The 18,925-nt window shown below is 39.0% G+C and overlaps 1 protein-coding gene across 5 annotated transcripts in view; it reads left to right on the top strand.

The window, feature by feature from the left end:
• Window positions 1-18,925, top strand: part of CDC27 (cell division cycle 27) — an 82,819-nt gene that overhangs the window by 25,501 nt on the left and 38,393 nt on the right. For all 5 annotated transcript variants that reach the window (XR_010748854.1, XM_066363099.1, XM_066363102.1 and 2 more), the window contains exons 3-9: window positions 1,019-1,166; window positions 6,266-6,391; window positions 7,030-7,127; window positions 8,213-8,367; window positions 8,473-8,684; window positions 12,385-12,499; window positions 17,157-17,272. Coding sequence is in view for 4 of the 5 variants with exons in the window: in XM_066363099.1 (XP_066219196.1) it covers window positions 1,019-1,166; window positions 6,266-6,391; window positions 7,030-7,127; window positions 8,213-8,367; window positions 8,473-8,684; window positions 12,385-12,499; window positions 17,157-17,272 (970 nt within the window). In the remaining variant the exon portion in view is untranslated. The remainder of the gene's footprint in view (window positions 1-1,018; window positions 1,167-6,265; window positions 6,392-7,029; window positions 7,128-8,212; window positions 8,368-8,472; window positions 8,685-12,384; window positions 12,500-17,156; window positions 17,273-18,925) is intronic.

Consider the following 18,925-nt stretch of genomic DNA (forward strand, 5'->3'; position numbering starts at 1 on the left):
TTAGTATTAAGCCCTTGCCAGATGTATCATTGGTGAATATATTTTCCTACTCAGTGGGTTGTCTCTTCGTTTTGTTGGTTTCCTTTACTATGCAAAAACTTTTTCGTTAGATATCATCTAATTGGTTTGGGGTTTTTTCCTCGTTTTCCTTGATTGAGGAGATATATCTGAACAAAATATTGCTAAGAGAAATGTCACAGATTTTACTGCAAGAATTATAGTTTTTTTTTTAGTCTGATATTTAAGTCTTTTATCTAGTTTGAGTTTATTCTTATGTATGGTGTAAAAATGTGTTCTAAGTTTCAGTTTTTTGCATGTATCTGTCTATTTTTCCCAACAGAATGTATTGAATAGACAGTCTTTTACTCCATTATATGTTCTTGCCTTCTTTGTCATATAGATATTAATTGAATCTGGCCTTTTTTCAATGTAGAATTTATTTCAGATTGTTAATGTATAATCTTGAGTTTTCTTCTCTAATGAAATTTGACTTCTGTACTCTCAAAGTCTATTAGAAAAATATTACATAAAAACAAGAGGCTTTACTGATAGTCTATTTAAAGGTAGATGTGTTTGTATGTTTGCTTTTTTTTTTGTTTATTTTATTGATTTTTAGAGAGAGGAAGGGAAAGAGCGAGAGAGATAGAAAAGAACATCACTCTGCTCTGACTGGGGATCAAACCAGCAACCTCTGTGCTTTAGGAACAATGCTCTAACCAACCGAGCTATTGGGCCAAAGCTGTTTGCTTTTCTTAAAGTTTTATACAGAAATACCATGATTGTCTTCATTGTATTATCCCCTTGGTTCATTGTAAGAAGATGGTAATTAGGACTCGGGGAACTAACTATTCTATTGCTAAGTGTTTCTCCTTAATTGAAATTTGGATTTATAAATGATATTTACATTAAATAACATGCCTAATTTTTTTGTTATTAAACTTGTTTATTGCCTGATAAACAATGATTACCACGTAACCTGCTAAATAATAGCCTTCCCTCCCCCCATATGTTTTCTTAGTACACTCAGAAGAAGCCTTGTTTCTACTGGCAACCTGTTATTACCGCTCAGGAAAGGCATATAAGGCATATAGACTCTTGAAAGGACACAGTTGTACAACACCGCAATGTAAATACCTGCTTGCAAAATGTTGTGTCGATCTCAGCAAGTAAGTTTAAAAATTTTTTTTATCAGTTTTAAATCCTGCCTATGTCCATTTGGTCTAGTGTGTCATTTAAGGCCAATAGTTCTTTATTGATTTTCTGTTTGGATGATCTATATAAAGCTGTCAGTGGTGTGTTGAGAACTCCAACTATGATTGTGTTTTGTCTGTTTCTATTTTTAGTCTGTTAGTAGATATCTTATATATATTGGTGCTGCCTGATTCAGTGCCTATAAAGCCAGTAGCAGCGGCCACCATCAAAGCTGCCTGGCTCTTGTAGGTTCGCATTTAATCTGGACAGATTGTAAAGAAACTGCAGAGCCAAAAACTGGTGGTCCATTTTCCTTTATTCTAGACTCGCACTCAGCAAACGAGTAAAAACACACAGCAGGAAAACACTTCCTTTTCCATTCAGGGCTCCCAAAGCCACTGACTCATCCAAGTTTTCCTAGAATCAAAGGCTTCCACCTCACCAGTCTTACTCACCTCTGTTCCCCATCTCCTTCTCCTGCACAAACTGGCTTCTTCAGCATTCCACCATTTTGGCTGCCTCCCCCATGTGGCCTCCCTGCCCTGCTACTACATGGATTCCTCCTCTCTCTACCCTGGAACAATGTGGTCTCTTCTCTCCAAAAGAGCCTCCTAGCTCCTCCTCTTAAAACCTTTCTGCATGAAAGCCCCTCCTCTAACACACATTAGCATAACCAAGCCCCTTCCCAAGCAAGAAGAGCAATTAGCTGTATCACGTGAGAGCATCACCATGTTAAAGCAGCAGCCATATTTAATGAAGTAAGCAAAAAACAACTTAATTGCCTGATATCCCACCCCTTTGTTCACTCTGCAATCTACAATCCACACTACCGGCATTCCTGTCCAAGGAAATTAGGCACATTACACAAATTACAACAACAGCACAAATCATACAATTTTAACAATTACAAAGATGCACTTCACCAGTCTCTGAGCACTTTGCCAAAAGCACAAAATGTCCTCAGAGCTTCTCTCCAACTGGATGAAAAGCTTCCTGGTGCAGAAGGACCTCCAGCAAAGCCACCCTCTTCCCCCATCGGTATTTCACATTGTCCAAAATCCGTTAAGTCCATCCAACAAAGGAGCAGTGCCCACTCCGGTCGTAGTCCAGGAATTGGTCCATGCATATGGGCCTGTCTCCTCCCTCATCCCAGAAATCCTGGCAGCTTTTAAGCTGTCCCAAGGAGAAACACGTGGCAATGGCGGCCAGTATTTCCACTTCCACTCCAGAGACATTCACCCCTTTGTCCCCAAATCTCAGCAAACCCATCAGCGGCTTAGCAGGCACTCCCTGCCATTCCAGTGGCCACTCAGCGGTGCAAGCTCAGCTCTCGGTCCATCCATCCATTCTCCTGCTGCCACTGTTTACCTTCTGGAGTCTCCAGATCACAACTCCAGCCCAATTCTCCTCATCCTCCAAAGAAGACCTGGAAATGCCACCGCCTGCCTTTTGGCAATTTCCAGGGCAATCTGCACCTCACCCACCTGCGATTCCTTCTCCAGAGGCTGCTCCATTTCCAGGTGAAACTCTCCAATCTGGTCTGCCTCCTTCTCCGGTACTTCCTCCAGCTCCAGGGTTGGCATCTCTTTCTCCCGCACTTGCTCCAGCTCCTTTCACTGCTCGGTTTGCAGGTTCTGGGCAGCCTTTTCCACAGAGCTCTCGGATTCCTCACGCATGGCTGTAAATACCTACAGTCCCCAAAAGGACAGTCAAGGGGAATCACAACAGCAACCAGTCCTCTATTTCACCACTCAGGGGTGGTGGAGGCTCCATACCGATATGATCTGAATCCTGCCGACTATGCCAGTTGTAAAACCAGTAGCCATAGCTACCATCAAAGCCACCTGGCCCATGTAGGTCCGAGTTTAATCTGGACAGATCGTAAAGAAACTGCAGAGCCAAAAACTGGTCATCCATTTTCCTTTATTCTAGATAATTGTTCCTAAGTTAAGTTGTAATACATTTTGATTCTGGGAGGTGGGAGTTGTAACATCCGCCTACTCCGTTGCCATTTTCCCAGTCCATTTTCCTCTATTCTAGACTCGCACTCAGCAAGCGAGTAAAAACACACAGCAGGAAAACACTTCCTTTTCCATTCAGGGCTCCCAAAGCCACTGACTCATCCAAGTTTTCCTAGATTCAAAGGCTTCTACCTCACCAGTCTTACTCACCTCTGTTCCCCATCTCCTTCTCCTGCACAAACTGGCTTCTTCAGCATTCCACCATTTTGGCTGCCTCCCCCATGTGGCCTCCCTGCCCTGCTACTACATGGATTCCTCCTCTCTCTACCCTGGAACAACGTGGTCTCTTCTCTCCAAAATAGCCTCCTAGCTCCTTCTCTTAAAACCTTTCTGCATGAAAGCCCCTCCTCTAACACACATTAGCATAACCAAGCCCCTTCCCAAGCAAGAAGGGCAATTAGCTGTATCACATGAGAGCATCACCATGTGAGAGCAGTGGCCATTTTTAATGAAGTGAGCAAAAAAGAACTTATCTGCCCAACAGTGCCTATATATTAATAAGTATTGGGTCTTCTTGATATAGTATCCCCTTAACCATTATGAAATGTCCATCTTTGTCTAGTGTTATCTTTTCACCTCATTAAATTTAATTTCTAAATTTAAAAAATGTTTAAAAAACTTTGTCTCTGATTTTATTCCTAGTTGCACTGTAGAATTATAGATAAAATTCTTTTGGTTTATTAAACTGATTGACTCCTCCCCTCTTTATTAGTAGTAGAGATTTGTCATTTTAGTAACTTTTGAAATGTTTTTACAATATTCAATAGCATTATTATTATTCTTTAAAAAATTTATTTCTTTTCTTTACGGAGACAGAGAGTCAGAGAGAGAGGTAGATAGGGACAGACAGGAACGGAGAGAGATGAGAAGCATCAATCATCAGTTTTTCATTGCAACACCTTAGTTGTTCATTGGTTGCTTTCTCATATGTGCCTTGACCACGGGCCTTCAGCAGACCGACTAACCCCTTGCTCAAGCCAGCGACCTTGGGTCCAAGCTGGTGAGCTTTGCTCAAACCAGATGAGCCCAAGCTCAAGCTAGCTACCTTGGGGTCTCGAACCTGGGTCCTCTGCATCCCAGTCTGATCCTCTATCCACTGCACCACAGCCTGGTCAGGCTATTATTTTTTTTTTTTTTAATTCTCCATTGATATGAGAGAGAAAGAGGAGTAAAAGAGAAGTATCATCTCATTCCACTAAGTTGTTCCATTTAGTTATGCATTCACTGATTGCTTCTCATACATGCCCTGATCAGGGATACTTTGGTGTGTTAGGATGAAACTTTATCCACTGAGATACCTGGCCAGGGTTATAGCATTTTTGTTATGGAAAGATTTTATTGTTATGGAGTAAATGATAGAATTTAACATTGGAGAAAGTAAGTTCTAATTCCTATCATTCTCTAAAGTTTCAAGTGTTATTTCCTTTCCTTTGTTTTCATTATTAGACCAATTGGAATAGGCCTGAAAACCTACTTACCACTTTACCTAAGATTAATGCTCCCCTGTGTCTAGGTAGTTGTGTAATTATTTGCTTTTCAAGACCATTCTGTTTATAAACCACTACTCCTATGCCTTTGAAGCAATGGAGCAGATTTCAGAAGAGTACTACTTTTGCATGCTACAGTTAAACCAAGTCAACCGTCCTAGTTTTGAATCTGGAGACAGCTAGAGGTATAGATAGTTAGTTCTGTTAAACTCTTTCTGTGCCATAAGAGATGGAATAATGGTAAAAGTGACTAGACAGATATGTAAAAGCCTGTATGCATATTTACTTTGTAGATTTATAGGTTTATTTTATTTGATGACTCTTAAATGAAAGCTAGCTGCAATATTTTTTTTTTTTTTTTTCATTTTTCTGAAGCTGGAAACAGGGAGAGACAGTCTGACAGACTCCCGCATGCGCCCGACCGGGATCCACCCGGCACGCCCACCAGGGGCGACGCTCTGCCCACCAGGGGGCGATGCTCTGCCCATCCTGGGCGTCGCCATGTTGCGACCAGAGCCACTCTAGCACCTGAGGCAGAGGCCACAGAGCCATCCCCAGCGCCCGGGCCATTTTTGCTCCAATGGAGCCTTGGCTGCGGGAGGGGAAGAGAGAGACAGAGAGGAAAGCGCGGCGGAGGGGTGGAGAAGCAAATGGGCGCTTCTCCTATGTGCCCTGGCCGGAATCGAACCCGGGTCCTCCGCACGCTAGGCCGACGCTCTACCGCTGAGCCAACCGGCCAGGGCCTAGCTGCAATATTTATAAAATTTCTGAGGTATTTGTTATTCAGTTATTTTTACTTCAAGGATTCTAATGTTAAATTCTTAAAAATTCTTTCAATTTTTTAAGCCAATTCTTAAGTTAGACATTCTTATCCCATTTACAAATCATTATAGTTTTTTTTTTAATCCCATTGATAGTAAAAAACTTTAAATACTACCTTTCATGTGTGAACTTACTTGGGAGTTTTCTACATGATTACAAACCCTTATATACTCTGATATGCTAAAAATATATTCTGAAATCAGGCAATAAGTTTTCCTTTGGTGAACATTTATGATTTTCTATGTCAAGAAAACAATTGACAAAAAGAGGTGAAGTGCTATTCAAGTTTTATTTATAAACCTAAAAATGAGGCAATTAAGTATGCAATTTTTAGTTAAAATATGTTAGTATTATTTAATTTGCTTACAAATTTCTATTTCAGGAATTATAGAACTAAGAAGGATTACCACATTTATTAATGAAAAACCATTTATATTTTTTACCCCAGTATAATGGCCTTTCATTTCTTTTAACATGAATATTGTGTATGTTGTTCAGATGAGGTTTGTACATACAGAAACTAAATTTAACTGGTTCTGTTTTTAAAGGCAAGACTAGAATTTTAAGATCATAAATTTCTAGTCTCTCAAATGATTCTAAATACAAGTTTATTGATATTCTAAATAGACCATGAACTTTTTATTTTACCTGTCTATATTAAGAGGTACATTAGTGATGAAGAATATCTTTACACTTGGGGCTTTTTTATATTGACTTTGTAATCTGTACATTTGTGTTTTAAAGGCTTGCAGAAGGGGAGCAGATCTTATCTGGTGGAGTGTTTAATAAACAGAAAAGCCATGATGATATTGTTACTGAGTTTGGTGATTCAGCTTGCTTTACTCTTTCATTGTTGGGACATGTATATTGGTAAGTAAGAATCATTAAAATTATCAGAAAATTGTTTCCAGTACTAGAACGCTTTGTGGTTTTCAAAACCTGTGCTGATCTACGTTTCTGAAATAGCATGTGGCTGAATAGCACACAGTCTTCTCATCTCTCTTCCTGTCTTGCTTTTCCTCTCCTTCTCTCTTCCCTTTTTCTCTCTCTCTCACTAAAAAAAAGAGCTACCACTTCTACTTTGTTAGAAAACCTGATAATTTAAAATACTACATATTTTTAAAGCATTTAAGTCACTTTCAAAATTACCACTGGCATATTATATTAAAAATTAAGAAAATGAGACTGAAATTTGGATTTTTTTATATTTCCTTCATTAATTTAGTTATCTGACAGTAAATTAAAAACATTACAATAATTAAGAAGGCAGTGATAGTTTATTATTCCTTTTAATTTATGTTCTCTCTGCTTTCATTGACTTTTGACTTGAACTACCCTAAATAACAGAGATTGGAGGATAGTAAGAAGGGGAAATTGGTGATATAGGGAAGCATCAAGAAAGTATTCTCAGGACTTTATGTAAGACTTACCTAATTTCTGTATCAAAAGTTTCCTTTATAATAAATGTTTTGGGTTTTGCACGCTGCCTAATCTGTTTGTCTTTACAGCAAAACAGATCGGCTTGCCAAAGGATCAGAATGTTACCAAAAGAGCCTTAGTTTAAATCCTTTCCTCTGGTCCCCCTTTGAATCATTATGTGAAATAGGTAGGTTTACAGAAGTGGCTGTGGTGGTGGTTGGGGGGTCCCCCATTTCCTCTTCTTAATTTTTACTCCTGCTTAATTTTTGGAATGTGATACAAATTATCCAGAAAAAAAATTTTTTTCCAAAGCCTAAGGGGTTGTTAAAATTGAGAATAAGAAATAAGATAGAATCGTATGTTTCTAAAATATGTGATCTTTCTTGTATCCTCTAGCATGAATTGTATTATGAGTATAGTACTAACTAAAACAGCTTTCTGGATAAGAAATAGAATGCCCCAAGCAGACACTTATATAAATAAGACCTGGAAATTATGGGGAGGTAGCATAAAAGATTATTTTAAAACGTTATGTTTATATACATTAAAGTGCTTAAAACTTTATTGTAATATCTACTAGATTTCAACTCTCCACCCTCACTCCTTACTTTGAGCCAAATTAGGTCTAGATCTTTGCTTTCTGCTTTAAAACAAACACAGAAATCTGCATTTTCCTGTGATTTATTTTATTTATTTATTTTAGGTGAGAGGAAGGGAGATAGTGAGGCAGACTCCCACATGTGCCCCGACTGGGATCCACCCAGCAACTCCTTCTAAGGCCAGTGCTTAAGCACAGAGCTATTTTTAATGCCTGAGGCTGATGCACTCCAACAGAGCTATCCTTAGCGCCCAAAGCCACACTTAAACCAGTTGAGCCACTGGCTGCAGGAGAAGAAGAGGGAGAGAAAGGGGAGAGGAATAGGGGGAGAAGCAGATGGTCACTTCTCCTGTGTGCCCTGACCTGGAATCGATCCTGGATATCCATATGCCAGGCTGATGCTTTATACACTCAGCCACAGGCCAGGGCCTGATTTATTATATTTAAATCAATGTCATTGCTGTTTAGTTTATTTCCTAAATTTACAGCTTTATCGTAGGAGTAAATTTTTGCAATAAATGGATAGATTGGCTTTGGGGAGGTAAATTTGATTAGCTAAAACACAGGAGAACTTTAAAACTCCAGAGAAGGCCTGTTTCCACTGATTTATGCATACCTGAAAAAAGATTGACCCTCATTTCTTCATAGGCAAACTTTTTTTTTTCCCTTCACAGGTGAAAAGCCAGATCCTGACCAAACATTTAAATTAACCTCTTTACAGAACTTTAGCAACTGTCTGCCCAACTCTTGCACAACAGTAGTATCTAATCATAATTTATCTCACAGACAGCCTGAGACTGTTCTAACAGAAACACCCCAGGACACAATTGTAAGTGTATCATTCTATAGTGTTCAAAATATTATGAAAATAAAAAATAATTATGTAAACTAAGTGATGTATTGTAAATGACATGGTAGAAATTTTCTGTTTCAGGAATTAAACAGACTGAATTTAGAATCTTTCAATTCAAAGTATTCCTTGAATACTGATTCCTCAGTGTCTTATATTGATTCAGCTGTAATTTCACCAGATACTGTCCCTCTTGGAACAGGAACTTCTATATTATCTAAACAGGTTCAAAATAAACCAAAAACTGGTCGAAGCTTATTAGGAGGACCAGCTGCTCTTAGCCCATTAACCCCCAGGTAAGACAAATAAAAAATAATTTAAAATGTGCTATAATATTAAATGATCTTATAATAATTCATATTATTAGTCATATAAATTAATATGAACTTCTAAATCATTGTGGAACTAGAGGTACAGTGGTACCTTGAGATACGAGCAAACCAACAAACAATTTTTAAGATACGAGCTGCAACTCGATCCATATTTTTGTTTGAGATCCAAGCAAAATTCCGAGATACGAGTCATGATTCAGGAAGTTGCCACTAGTTGGCGCGTTGGTGCACAGGTCCAGTATTGGCTGCACAACACCAGCATCTCGTTCTTTCTCACGTGTTACCCGCAGACTGAAGTTGAATTTCATGTGTTGTACTCGTTCTTGCATCATTTTTGCATTTTTTACTAACTTTTTTTGTGTGCTATCATGGGGCTGAAGAAAGTGAGTGTAAAGGACAGTGGTGAGAAGAAGAGAATGAATGATATCGATAGAAGTAAAGCAAGAAATAATAGAAAAACACGAGCAAGGTGTATGAGTGATTGAACTGGCAAGGCTGTACGACTGCAATACATCTACAATTTGTACCATCCTTAAACAAAAGGATGCCATCAAAAGCGCAAATCTAGCAAAAGGAACTACAATTCTGTCCCAATTGGGGGCAAATATCCATGAAGAAATGGAGAAGCTTTTGCTGGTGTGGGTGAAAGAGAAAGAGCTGGCAGGAGATACAGTGATGGAGACTGTAATATGCGAAAAGGCATGTATTATTTATGACGACTTGAACAAGAAAGAACCATCAACCTCAAAAGAGGCAGCAAAATATACGTTTAAGGCAAGTCAGGTCACAGCTGGTTTGAAAATTTCAAGAAGAAATCTGGCATCCACTCGTTGCGAAGCTGCTAGTGGTGACACTAAGGCAGCTGAGGAGTACATCCCATGTTTTGCTGCGCTTATCGCAAAGGAAGGCTACATTCCCCCAACAAGTGTTCAACTGTGACGAAACAGGATTGTTATGGGAAAAAATGCCCCGGAGGACTTTCATCACTGCAGAGGAGAAGAAGCTGCCAGGCCATAAACCCATGAAGGACCGGCTGACCCTTGCATTGTGTGCAAATGCTAGTGGTGTCTGTAAAGTAAAGCCACTACTAGTATATCATTCCGAAAATCCTTAAGCGTTTAAGACTCACAAGATTCTTAAAGAAAAACTGCAGGTTATGTGGTGCATCAATGCTAGGGCATGGGTTACACGGCAGTTTTTTATTGAATGGGTAAATCTTGTCTTTGGTTCTGCAGTGAAGAAATATCTTCAAGAAAATAAACTCCTGATGAAAGCATTACTAATCCTTGAAAATGCTCCAGCCCACCCACCTGGTCTTGAAGATGACATTCTCGATGAGTTCAAATTCGTGAAAATCCTCTATCTCCCACCCAGCACGACTTCAATCTTGCAACCTATGGATCAGCAGGTCATTTCCAACTTTAAAAAGCTTTACACAAAGCACTTGTTCCACTGCTGTTTTGAGGTGACCAAAAAGACAAATCTAACCCAAGAGTTTTGGAAAGATCACTACAACATCGTGATATGTTGACGCATTATTGACTTGGCATGGCACGAGGTTACAAGAAGAACCTTGAACTCGGTATGGAAAAAGTTATGGCCTGATGTTGCAGACAGGGACTTTGAAGGATTTGAACCAGAGACTGAGACCAAGGTAGAAGCGTTGGAGGAGATTGTGCCCCTCAGAAAGTCAATGGGTCTGGAGGTAGATGAGGGTGATGTAAACCAGCTTATCGAGGAACATAAGGAGGAACTCTCAACTGAGGAGTTGAAGGAGCTACAGATGATGCAACATCCAGAGCTTCAGCAAGAGATTAGTGAGGAGGAGGTGGAGTCAGAGGAAGTGATTTCTACAAGTGAAATTAAAGACGTGCTCGCAAAGTGGGAGAAGCTTTTAAGTTTCATTGAAAAGAAACAGCCAGAAAAAATTTCAACTGGTCCTGCTTCAGCACTTTTTAATGACACTTGTTTGTCACATTTCCATAACATTTTAAAAGGCAGGCAAAAGCAACCCTCTTTGGATAGATTTTTATTGAAAAGTCCTGCAAGTGAAAGTGCCTAATGTGCAGCCAAAAGGGCAAAAACAGGTGATGATTAAGTGAAAAATATGTAATGTTAAGCTTAGGTTAAGTTTAAAGTTAAGAAAGTGCATTTTTTTTACAATTAAGTTTTTGTGGTTTCATTTTAAATAAAGAAAGTGCAGTTTTAGTTTTGTTTAAAGCAGGGGTCTCAAACTCAACTCAGCATATGGGCCGCAGAGCAAGATCACAGCCGTTCGGCGGGCAGCACTAGGTCTACAAAAGGCAACTGTTACACAACACTTTTCAGTGTCGCAAAACGACCAGAAACTGTAGTTCGTGGATTAGTCTGCGGGCTACACAAAATTGTTCCGGGGGCCGCGAGTTTGAGACCCCTGGTTTAAAGTAAAAGAAAATGCAGTTTTAGTTTACATTTAGTGTTAAGAAAGTGCAGTTTTAGTTTCCGTATCTACAGTGCCTGCATCCCTTCCTCCCTCCCTCCTCCTCCGCCATTCACCTCCGTTAGCCGCACTCATCTGTCTCCAAGGTAAGAACACAGTACTAAATAACACTTTTTTCTTTCATATATTTGTTCTGCATTGGTAAAGTATACATGTGTGTTTCTTAATTAAAAACATGTCTTTTTTCATAATTTAGGATGGTTTGGGGATGTTTCACAGGGCTGGAACAGATTAAATCTATTTCAGTTATTTTAAATGGGAGAAATTTGTTTGATATACGAGTTGACTGACTTATGAGCTCGGTTACAGAACGAATTAAACTCGTATCTCAGGGTACCACTGTATTTAATAAGTCAATAATGGATCTATTCTGTTTTTATAAAAACAAGTAAAAAACTAAATTACCTGTAATAAAAATTTAATATTAAATGTTGGAGAAGATTTAAAACTCTTAAGGATGCTAGTGTATGCATTAAAAGATACTGTCTTTATGGCTGTACATCAGTGAATAGTAATGGAGCTCTTGAAATATTGGGATGTTTATGATATAATCAGACAATGGTTGTTGTTAAAGTGCTTTTTCCAAAACATGGAGGAAGGAATGACACATATGAAATAATTGTGTCAAAATGATTAGAAGTATATGTGAGTATAAATAAAGGAACTCAATCCAGAGGATATATATCCAAAAGTAGCAAAAATTATATGCTAGAACAGACTATGAATTGAGTCCCAGATCCAGGGACCTATGAAATAGCATAACCATGAGATGACAACAAACCATTCAATCCAAAATGGATTCATAAATGGATTCATAAATGGATTCAATGGTCTTTAGAGACATTTTTCCTGTAATTATGTTTAAATCCCATAAATTCCAAAATTTTGAAGTAATTTGATCATTTGGAACTTAGCTTTTAGAAAACCACTCTTATTTCTAATAAATCTCGTAGAATAGGTAGTTGCTGTTCAATATAGCCTTATTTGATTGGTTTTTTTAATTTTTAGTTATGGTGGGTGGAATAGACTACATTCACAGCTTATTTTTAATCTGCCCCTTAGATCCTCACTGCCCCCAAGACTGATTTGCCATTCTCTTCCTTTTAGACCTTCTAATTTAAGTATACTGCTGCTTTATATATGCCTTGATGACTTTTTGACACCTTGATTTCAACCTCTTCTCAGTTTTGGGATTTTGCCATTAGAAACCCCAAGTCCTGGAGATGGATCCTATTTACAAAACTACACTAATACATCTTCTGTAATTGATGTGCCACCCACCGGAGCCCCTTCAAAAAAGGTATTTTTCATGTAAAATACAGTTTTTGTACTGATAAAAGAAATTCATAAAATTCAAATCTGTAAAAAGCAATTTTATAGAGAGTCTAACTTTATATAATTGTTGTTGCCTTAGAGATGTTGCTCCAAATGTAAACAGTTATCATTTTCATAGCCTCCTGGTTATAGTCAGAGACACAAAGTTGGCTGTTCTTCTCATCACATTAGATTATAACTCACAAGCATATATATATATAATTTTTCTTTTTTTTTTTTTTTTTAAGAAACAGAGACAGAGAGAGGGATAGATAGGGACAGACAGACAGGAATGGAGAGAGATGAGACGCATCAATCATCAGTTTTTCATTGCGACCCCTTAGTTGTTGATTGATTGCTTTCTCATATGTGCCTTGACCGTGGGGCTACAGCAGACCAAGTGACTCCTTGCTCGAGCCAGCGACCTTGGGTCCAAGCTGGTGAGCTTTTTGCTCAAACCAGATGAGCCACGCTCAAGCTGGCAACCTTGGGGTCTCGAACCTGGGTCCTCAGCATCCCAGTCCGACGCTCTATCCACTGCGCCACCGCCTGGTCAGGCTCACAAGCATATTTTATTTCAGCATACAGCTAAATAAACATACTCAGATTTTTACTTTTAATTTCCTGTATTTTTATGAAATTAAGATTGTTGCTATTATTTTGAATATAAATAAGAAATTGTGCCTGACCTGTGGTGGAGCAGTGGATAAAGCGTCGACCTGGAAATGCTAAGGTCACCAGTTCGAAACCCTGGGCTTGCCTGGTCAAGGCACATATGGGAGTTGATGCTTCCAGCTCCTCTCCCCCTTTCTCTCTCTCTGTCTCTCCTCTCTCTCTCTTGTCTCTCCCTCTCCTCTCTAAAATGAATAAATTAAAAAAAAAAAAGAAATTGTAACTGCTGTAGGTTTTACTTATCCCCACCAATGTGTGGTTGTTGTTTTTTTACAGAGACAAACAGAGAGTGAGAGAGAGGGATAGATAGGGACAGACAGACAGGAACGGAGAGAGATGAGAAGCATCAATCATCAGTTTTTTGTTGCAACACCTTAGTTCATTGATTGCTTTCTCATATGTGCCTTGACCGTGGGCCTTCAGCAGACCGAGTAACCCCTTGCTCGAGCCAGCGACCTTGGGTCCAAGCTGGTGAGCTTTGCTCAAACCAGATGAGCCCGCACTCAAGCCAGTGACCTCTGGGTCTCGAACCTGGGTCCTCCGTATTCCAGTCCGACACTCTATCCACTGCGCCACTGCCTGGTCAGGCCCACTGTGTTTTTTAATTATACTAATGTTAAAATGATAAAAAGATCGACTAACATAAAGCCAGCTATTTCTAATAATATTCTTATAGTTGATCCTCACAGATGTATAGTAAATTTATAGTAAATGTGTAATTAATGAAAATATTTGACAGTATTCTTTTTTCCGTTGAGTTGAGGGGGAGAGAGAGGGAGGGTAAGAAAGAGAAAGAAGCATCAAATGGTTGTTCCACCTATTTGATCCATTTAGTTGTGCACGCATTGATTGCCTCTTGCATGTGCACTGACCAAGGGTTGAACCTACAACCACAGCGCTCTAGGACAACACCTTCTCCACTAAACCACCTGGTCATGGCCCAACTGTTCTTACAGTAAATATTGGAACAAATTTTGAGACTCTCTATAATATATTTTTAAAGGTCTATGGCAGTAGAGGCCAAAGTGCCATTTGTTTAAAAGATATTAGCCTGACCAGGCGGTTGCACAGTAGATAGAGCATCAGACTGGGATGCTGAGGACCCAGGTTTGAAATCCCGAGGTCGTCGGTTTGAGCGTGGGGGTCGCTAGCTTGAGTATGGGATCATAAACATGACCCCATGGTCATTGGCTTGAGTCCAAGGTTGCTGGCTTGAGCAAGGGGTCATTCGCTCTGCTGCAGCTGCCCAACCCCTATCAAGGCACATGAGAAAGCAATCAATGAACAACTAAGATGCTGCGATGAAGAATTATTGCTTCTCATCTCTTTCCCTTCCAACCTGTCTGTCCCTGTCTCTTGCTTAAAAAAAAAAAATCTGTGATGCAGAATATATTTTATGAAAATTAAATTAGATTTTGCATGTAAAATGCCTATTGCTATGTTTAATACATGTTTAAGAAATGGAAGCTAAATAAGTAATAAAGATATGTGAATAACCAGTATAGCCCCTTTACTCTTCTAGAAACATGTTTCTTCTTGTTTTTACTCTTTTACTCCTGTACTTTCTTAGAGTCTGTAAAAAAATTTTCTCTATTAGCTCCAAGAGTGGTGAAAAGAGACTAAAAAACAGTTACAAAGTGTGAATTATTTTAAATGTGAAAAGTTGACAACTACCTGATATTGTTATAAGAGTGAAATATAATTGTTGAAATTAGTTTATTACAGTTATAAGGAGGCATATAGAGTTAGCATGCCAGGTGAAATAGGCCAAAATCAGGCAAGCTATTGCAATCAAGCAAAATTAGACAGCAAGAGGTACATGAGTTCAGTGTCCAATTAATAAAAGCCACTACTGTCTCATCCTCTTCTGCCTCTGTTCTCTTCTTACCCTATTATAAGATGTTCTTAGAAAAGTTCTACTTGTAGGTCTGCATGGAGTATCAACTAAAAATATCGAACTGAGTAGTGAGTGCGGTACATATTTCTTTGTTAAATAAGGAAGGGCCAGAATTAACTTTTAAGTTTTGTCCTTTGGGTGGATATAGAAGGAACAGGAAGTAGTAGTATAAAGTTTTATTTTTGAGGTGGTGGTAGATTAGGTGAAAAATATTCTGTGGATAATTAGTCACAGAGGCAAAAATATGGCCTGGCAATAGAAATAATAATGGAAGCTGTTAAAATGGCCAGGCTCTCTTAGGGAAAGAGAGAGGCTAAGGAACACAGTTAGTGGAAGGAAGAGGGGCTAGTAAATGAAGTGGTCAGGCAAATAATAAAGATACTGTACAATTCTGGAAGTTATACAAAGTTTCAAAAAGGAGGGATGATCGGTGATGATAAATGCAAGAAAGGCCAAAATGAGGCCTTTCATATCTGATGAAAAAGTGATTATTAGTGATTACTTATAATGTGCAGTTTGAGAATTATGTATAGGGACTATCAAAGTAACAGGTATGTTTTGAGGAAAATTATCTGGTGTAAAAAAATTTTAAATATCTATTGACACAGTAGTCATTGATCACTTCATAAAGAAGCAAAGTGAAAAAGTGAATAGAAATAAGGTGATAAATTAGAGAAGACAGGAGCAACCAAAGGTTTTATCCCCTCTCTTAGGGAGCTCACTTATTAATGAAAGGCTGAATACACTAGAAAGATTAATTCTAAGAACAATATCCTTAGAATTTGGAAAATAATTGTAGATTTCTTTTTTAGTCTCTTATAACTATTGTAGCTTTACCCCACAATCATTTATAAAACCTTTTATAAGCCAGAATGGTTTAAAGCAAAGAAATATTTACCATTAATTTATTTGGAAAAATTTTGAGCATTTCCATACCCCCCAAAATGGATGTATATGTTTTTATTTTGTTTATCATAATTGAAATGCTTAATTACATCCAGTTTTTCACTAAGTGTAACATCCTTATGAGCTCTCTTAAGCTCTTCTAATACTTTAGGGCACAAAATAAATCAAAATAAAGCACAGATGCTCAAAGTGTCATGTTTTGGCACCTTGATGCTGAGATGCTGAGTGTAGATGTCAGGGAAGAAGCTTGGTGGGGCCACTCTCATTGCTGGAGTCTCACGAAACCTATAACAGCTGGCTGCAAAACAAATACTAAACATTATTTTTGCTTTTCACTGTTTTTTCATAAATGTAAAAATAATCAACTTTCAAAAAGCAGCGGATACCTGTATAGAACTTTTTACTAAGTGCCAAAGAAGGGATATTAAATTTTCTATATATTTTTTAGAATATATTTTTTGTGTATAAGTTTGATCATAGATCTTGAGAATAGTAACTGTCTTAAAATTGTTTAGCACTTACCTCCAAGTAGAATAGATATGTGATAAGTGGCTTCTAGGAATTTTGAGCCTTTCCTTAGAAACTAAAGTGAAAGATTAAAAGATAGTATAAAGATAAAAATACTAGAGTTAAAATATGGAAATAGGCTGATGTTCATTCTAATATGATGTTAATAGTTTGGGGGGGTTGTTGATTTTTTAAGAATTTTATATATTTATTTATTTTTGTGGCAGAGACAGAGTCAGAGAGAGGGACAGATAGGGGCAGACAGACAGGAAGGGAGACATCAATTCTTCATTGTAGCTCCTTAGTTGTTCACTGATTGATTTTTCATATGTGCCTTGACCATGGGGCTACAGCAGACCGAGTGACCAATTGCTTGAGCCAGCGACCTTGGGCTCAAGCTGGCAAGCCTTGCTCAAACCAGATGAGCCCGCGCTCAATCTGGCGACCTTGGGGTCTCAAATCTGGGTCCTCCACATCCCAGTTCAACGCTTTATCCACTGCACCACCGCCTGGTCAGGCAATAATTTATGTTTTTAAGTGACAGTAATATATTATGAAACCTTGCATTGGGAAAGTTGAAATGGGAGCATCTTGTGTCTTCTATTATTTACCATGCAATTTATATATAATTCACAAACCTTAGACTTTTTGTGTTTTACAGTCTGTTGCTAGAATCGGCCAAACTGGAACAAAGTCTGTCTTCTCACAGAGCGGAAATAGTAGAGAGGTAACTCCAGTTCTTGTTGCACAAACACAAAGTTCTGGCCCACAAACAAGGTATTTATTATAGTGTCATTATTTGATATTGTTCAGCTTTTCCTGTTATACTTCAATATAGGCAGGTTTTGACTCTACTAAGAATTCTAGAATACCTGGCTGGTTGGCTCAGTGGTAGAGCATCGGCCTGGCGTGCAGAAGTCCCAGGTTCGATTCCTGGCCAGGGCACACAGGAGAAGCGCCCATCTGCTTCTCCACCCTTCCCTCTCTCCTTCCTCTCTGTCTCTCACTTCCCCTCCCAGAGCCGAGGCTACATTGGAGCAAGGATGGCCCAGGCGCTGGGGATGGCTCCTTGGCCTCTGCCCCAGGCGCTAGAGTGGCTCTGGTCGCTGCAGAGCGATGCCCTGGAGGGGCAGAGCATCGCCCCCTGGTGGGCGTGCCGGGTGGATCCCGGTCGGGCGCATGCGGGAGTCTGTCTGACTGTCTCTCCCCGTTTCTAGCTTCAGAAAAATAAAAATAAAAAAGAATTCTAGAATAACTATTACAATTCTTTTTTCTTCTTTTTCCAAGTGAGAGGAGGGGAGATAGTGAGAAGAACCCTGCATGTGCCCCAACTGGGATCCACCTGGCAACCCTAATCTGGATTGATACTCTGCCCATCTGAGGCCATGCTCGCAACAGAGCTATTTTTAGCACCTGAGGTGGAGGCTCCACAGAGCCATCCTCTGGGCCAGGGGTAGTCAACCTTTTTATACCTACTGCCCACTTTTGTATCTCTCTGTTAGTAGTAAATTTTTCTAACCGCCCACCGGTTCCACAGTAATGGTGATTTATAAAGTAGGGAAGTAACTTTACTTTATAAAATTTATAAAGTAGAGTTACAGCAAGTTAGAGCATATAATAATAATTACTTACCAAGTACTTTATGTCAGATTTTTGCTAAGTTTGGCAGAATAAATCTTTATAAAATAACTTACTATAGTTAAATCTTTTAATTTATACTTTGGTTGCTCTGCTACCGCCCGCCATGAAAGCTGAAATGCCCACTAGTGGGCAGTAGGGACCAGATTGACTACCACTGCTCTGGGCCATCCAGCGAGCACCTGGGGCCGATCTGCTTGAACCAATCAAGCCATAGCTGTGGGACAGGAAGAGAGGGGAAGAAGGGTAAAGAAGCAGATAGTTGCTTCTACTGTGTGCCTTGACTGGGAATTGAACCAAGACATCCACATGCCAGGCTGATGTTCTACCACTGAACCAGCCGACCAGGGTTACAAATTTTGAATACATCAAATTTGAAATATCTAACTTACTAAAGGACTGGTGTAATTTTTAGCTATTATAATGCAAATTAAGACTAGAATTAGCTAAAATGTATTTTTAGTTTGCCTCATGGATTTGTTTAAACTAGTTATTCTGAACACTTCTCCAAAATATTTTTCCTCTTAATTTACATGACCTTCTCCATTGGTCAAGGACAGGTAGGTTTCATTCTTCCTTTCCCCTTTTATGCATTTCAATAAACACAAAGATACTCTTATCTCCTAAAATAGTGAACATGTACCATAAGTCTTTTTTTTTTTTTTTTTTTTGTATTTTTCTGAAGCTGGAAACGGGGAGAGACAGTCAGACAGACTCCTGCATGCACCCGACCGGAATCCACCCGGCACGCCCACCAGGGGTGATGCTCTGCCCACCAGGGGGCGATGCTCT

Source organism: Saccopteryx leptura, chromosome 2, assembly GCF_036850995.1.
Source record: "Saccopteryx leptura isolate mSacLep1 chromosome 2, mSacLep1_pri_phased_curated, whole genome shotgun sequence".
Classification (NCBI taxonomy): Eukaryota; Metazoa; Chordata; class Mammalia; order Chiroptera; family Emballonuridae; genus Saccopteryx; species Saccopteryx leptura.